At 37.8% G+C, this 4,563-nt stretch overlaps 1 protein-coding gene across 1 annotated transcript; it reads left to right on the top strand.

Moving 5' to 3' along the window:
• The first annotated feature begins 287 nt into the window (after positions 1–287).
• On the top strand, positions 288–4,190 carry LOC140873908 (uncharacterized). The gene is made up of 7 exons (XM_073277191.1): positions 288–478; positions 542–1,160; positions 1,206–1,559; positions 2,145–2,258; positions 2,758–2,853; positions 2,952–3,036; positions 3,247–4,190. Exons 1-7 carry the CDS (start codon positions 288–290, stop codon positions 4,188–4,190), a joined length of 2,403 nt encoding a protein of 800 aa, XP_073133292.1.
• The last annotated feature ends 373 nt before the right edge of the window (positions 4,191–4,563 follow it).

Here is a 4,563-nt window from a genome sequence, read left to right as displayed (position 1 = left end):
AACTCCCATGACTTCAGCTCATATTATTGGGGGATCTTATGGGACCATCCACAGTAACTCAAATTGATGGGTATGTTTGACATGAAATTTATATGAGGCGTCATATTATTGGGCTCATATATAATCATGAGATGAATAACATGAAGGTTACATTGGATGTAATTGGAAACTACCTTTGGGAATTGAGATCGGCTGATATTAAAGGGTACCATATTTTATGCCTTATTAAATTGATTAAATAATCAGTAACATTTTATCTGTTTCCATTTTCAGTTAAAATTTTGAATATGGCTAATCGCAATCCATTATCTGCTATCCTCGATACAAACAAACTTATTGGACCAAATTACTCTGATTGGCTAAGAAACCTAAAAATCGTGCTTGCATCGGAGAAGTTAACATATGTACTAACGAAAGCACCTCCAAAAGAGGCGGCTAAGGACATCATCCCTGATGAGCTGAAGAAGCTTGAGACGTGGTGAGACCATGATCTTAAAGCTAAGTGCTATATGTTGGTTTCAATGTCAAATGAATTACAAAGGCGATTTGAGAATGCTGTGAATGATGCTGACATTCACCTACACCTACAAGATTTGTATGGTGCACAAACAAGAGCTGAAAGGTTCACAACTGTAAAAGCACTCATGACTGCACGTATGCGAGAAGAGACTTCGGTTCATGAGCATGGTATCCGCATGATTGGGTATATTGAGCGATTGGTAAGCCTTGACATGGTACTTCCCCATGAGCTTTTAGTTGACGTCCTGCTATTGTCTTTACCAAATTCATTTGATGGGTTTGTGGTAAACTTTAGCATGAATAAGATTGAGGCCACCCTTGAAGAGTTGGTCAACATGCTTACTTCATTTGAAGCAACCATGAAAAAGGAGAAACCAGTTCTCCTAGTTGGCTCTTCGTCTCGTGCGAAGAAATGGACTAAAGAAAAGGGCAAGAAGCATTTTTCTCCAACCCAAAAAAAAAAACCTAATAAAAAGCGTCTGTTGAATGTTCCCAAAACCGACAAGAAAGACAATGTTTGTTTTCACTGCAAACAACCTGGGCATTGGATGCGCAATTGCAGGGATTACCTTGCTCAAAAACGTTCTGAAAAGGGTATGTTCTACATAGAAATAAATGTATCGATTAATAATTCTTCTTGGGTATTGGATACCGGCTGTGGTTCTCATCTATGCAATGATTTGCAGGTGATGACAAGAAGCAAGCAACTCAGGGAAAGTAAGACTTTCTTGAGAATGAGCAATGGAGCAAGAGTTGCCGCAAAAGCTAAAGGGGATGTTTATTTAGTGTTGAATAATAACTTTAAGTTGTATCTTAAAGATGTTTTGTATGTTCCTGATCTTGTGAAAAACATTATATCCATTCCTATGTTAGATAGAGATGGATTTGTTTGTATATTTGCAAAAGAGTTTTGCAATATTTACAAAAATGAATGTTTGATTGCAAATGGGGAATTAGAAAATGATCTTTACAACTTGAAAATCAAAGAGATCCCGATAAATAATATGCAATTACATGAATCAACAACATCAAAACGAAAGGTTAATAGTCTCAACCAAACACACTTATGGCATGCTAGACTAAGTCATATTTCCCCAACAAGGATGTCAAAGCTAGTGGGAGTTGGCATGTATGACATGTCAAATATAAACTCCTTACAAACTTGTGAATCATGTCTGAAAGGAAAAATTACTAAGTTACCATTTAATGGTAAAGTCGAACGTGCACATGATCTGTTGGATTTGATTCATATAGATGTGTGTGGTTCACTTAGTATTGGTACTAAGTATGGAGAGACTTACTTCATTACCTTTACCGATGATTACTCAAGGTATGGATATGTGTATTTGATGAAATACAAGTTTGAATCATTTGAAAAGTTCAAAGAATTCAGAAATAAAGTAGAGAAGCAATTTGGTAAAAATATTAAAAATCTTCGATCTGATCGAGGTGGAAAATATTTGAGTACTGAGTTTCTAGACTATCTAAAAGATAATGGGATTATTTCTCAGTTGACTCCTCCTGGCATACCACAACTTAATGGTGTTGTAGAACGGCGAAATAGAACATTGATGGACATGGTCCGATCAATGATGAGTTTCACTGAGTTGCCTTCTTCGTTTTAGGGCTATGCGCTTGAAACAGCTGTAATGTTATTGAATAATGTACATACTAAAGCAGTGAATAAGACACCATATGAAATATGGAAACGAAAGATTCCTAAATATTCATACCTGAAGGTATGGGGGTGTCCTGCTTATGTAAAGCAGGAAGTGGGGAATAAATTGGATAGTCAATCCATTTTATGCTACTTCATAGGGTATCCAAAGAATTCTATTGGATATTATTTCTATTATCCTAAAGAAACGAAGGTGTTTGTTTCTAGGAATGTCACCTTCCTCGAGAAGGAATTTCTATTGGATAGAAAGAGAAATATAGTAGAGCTTGAAGAGGTTCAAACACAACCCACTGAAGATCTTACACCCCAACAGAAAATATCTGAGATACACGTACCTATAAGATCCGAAAGGACTTCAAGACCACCTATAATATATGGTCTTCTTCTTGAAGGTGATCAGGTTGGACTTGAATTTGGATGTGATCCAAGAACTTTTAAGGAAGCTATTTCTGATGTCGATGCATCCCAATGGCTTGAAGCTATGCAATCAGAGTTTGACTCGATGCATTCCAACCAAGTTTGGACTTTAGTAGATCCTCCTGATGGAATCATTCCTATAGGTTGCAAATGGATTTAGAAAAGGAAACTTGGAGCGGATGGGAAGGTACAAATCTTCAAAGCTCGCTTGGTGGCAAAAGGTTTTACTCAAAGGCCAGGCATTGACTATGAGGAAACTTTTTCACCGGTAGCGATGTTCAAGTCTATTAGGATACTACTTGCCATAGCAGCATGGTATGACTATGAAATATGGCAGATGGATGTGAAGACAGCATTTCTTACTGGCAACATTAAGGAAGAGGTTTACATGTCTCAACCTGAAGGATTCACAACCATAGGAAGTGAGCATAAGGTATGCAAACTTTAGAGATCTATTTATGGTCTCAAACAGGCATCAAGAAGTTGGAACTTAAGATTTGATGACACAATCAAAGAGTTTGGTTTTGTTAAAAATCCTGAAGAACCATGTTTGTATAAAAAGGTTAACAGTAATGCAACGACATTTTTAGTACTTTATGTTGATGACATTCTTCTAATTGGGAATGATGTAGGAATGTTGCAATCAACTAAAGTGTGGTTATCCAGTAAATTCTTGATGAAAGATATGGGTGAAGCATCCTATATTTTGGGCATAAAGATCTATAGAGATAGATCAAAGAGGATGTTGGGTTTGACCCAATCCACCTATATAGATACCATACTGAGAAGGTTCTCTATGGAAGAATCCAAGAGAGGACATCTACCAAAATGTCATGGAATTTCTCTATCTAAGTCAATGTGCCCTAAAAGTGACGAGGAGATAGAGATGATGACACGGGTACCGTACGCATCAACCATTGGTAGTGTCATGTATAATATGATTTCAACAAGGCCTGATGTTGCATTTGCTCTGAGTGTCACAAGCATATATCAGGCAAACCCCGGTCCAATGCATTGGAAAGCTGTGAAAGATATTCTGAAATACTTGCGAAGGACTAAGAATATGTTCATGGTATACGGTGAAGGAGAATTGAAATTGGAAGGCTATACTGACTCTAGCTTCCAAACAGATGTGGATGATTCGAAATCAACCTCTGGTTTTGTATTTATTCTTAATGGTGGCGTTGTCTCTTGGAAGAGTTCCAAGCAAGACACCGTGGCGGATTCCACTACTGAGGCAGAATACATAGCAGCATCGGATGCATCAAAGGAGGCAGTTTGGATGAGGAATTTTGTTCAAGAGTTGGGCATCATTCCTTGTGTTGTTGATCCAGTACCGGTTTATTGCGACAACACCGGTGCCGTTGCCCAAGCAAAGAAACCTAGATCTCATCACAGATCCAAACATATACTGAGGAGGTTCCACATCATACGGGAGATTGTGGGAAGAGGAGACATCATTGTCGAGAGGGTAGCCTCTGCAAATAACCTTGCTGATCCGCTTACCAAGCCCCTGCCAGGACCATTGTTCGAAAAATATCGCGAATCAATGAGTTTAAAACTAATGAGTAGTTAGCATTATGGCAAGTGGGAGATTGTTAGAGTGGGTACCCATAAGACCAACTGTTGGCAGGACATTATTGACTCTATGTTAAAACAATCTTTATTTAATACAATTTATCTTCTATATATATGGCAATCTTTATCTCTATACCCATGCAAGCTGCATTGATAAAGACCTTGAATATACTATAGTGCATGAAAGATGAGACATCATTGGATGGTAGTAATGAAACACATCTTTATTCCACCGTATATTCTAAACATAGTTCATAGTCGATTAAGCCGTCCAAAAGAAGGATAAGGGTCGCTTGAGATTAAGACTATCATCTGTGATGTGGAGCACCACATTTCATTGGTAATGGACATAGGATGTTTGAAGCATACAG

Source organism: Henckelia pumila, chromosome 1 (genome assembly GCF_033568475.1).
Source record: "Henckelia pumila isolate YLH828 chromosome 1, ASM3356847v2, whole genome shotgun sequence".
NCBI classification, from domain to species: Eukaryota; Viridiplantae; Streptophyta; class Magnoliopsida; order Lamiales; family Gesneriaceae; genus Henckelia; species Henckelia pumila.
This window is presented reverse-complemented; position numbering and strand designations above follow the sequence as displayed.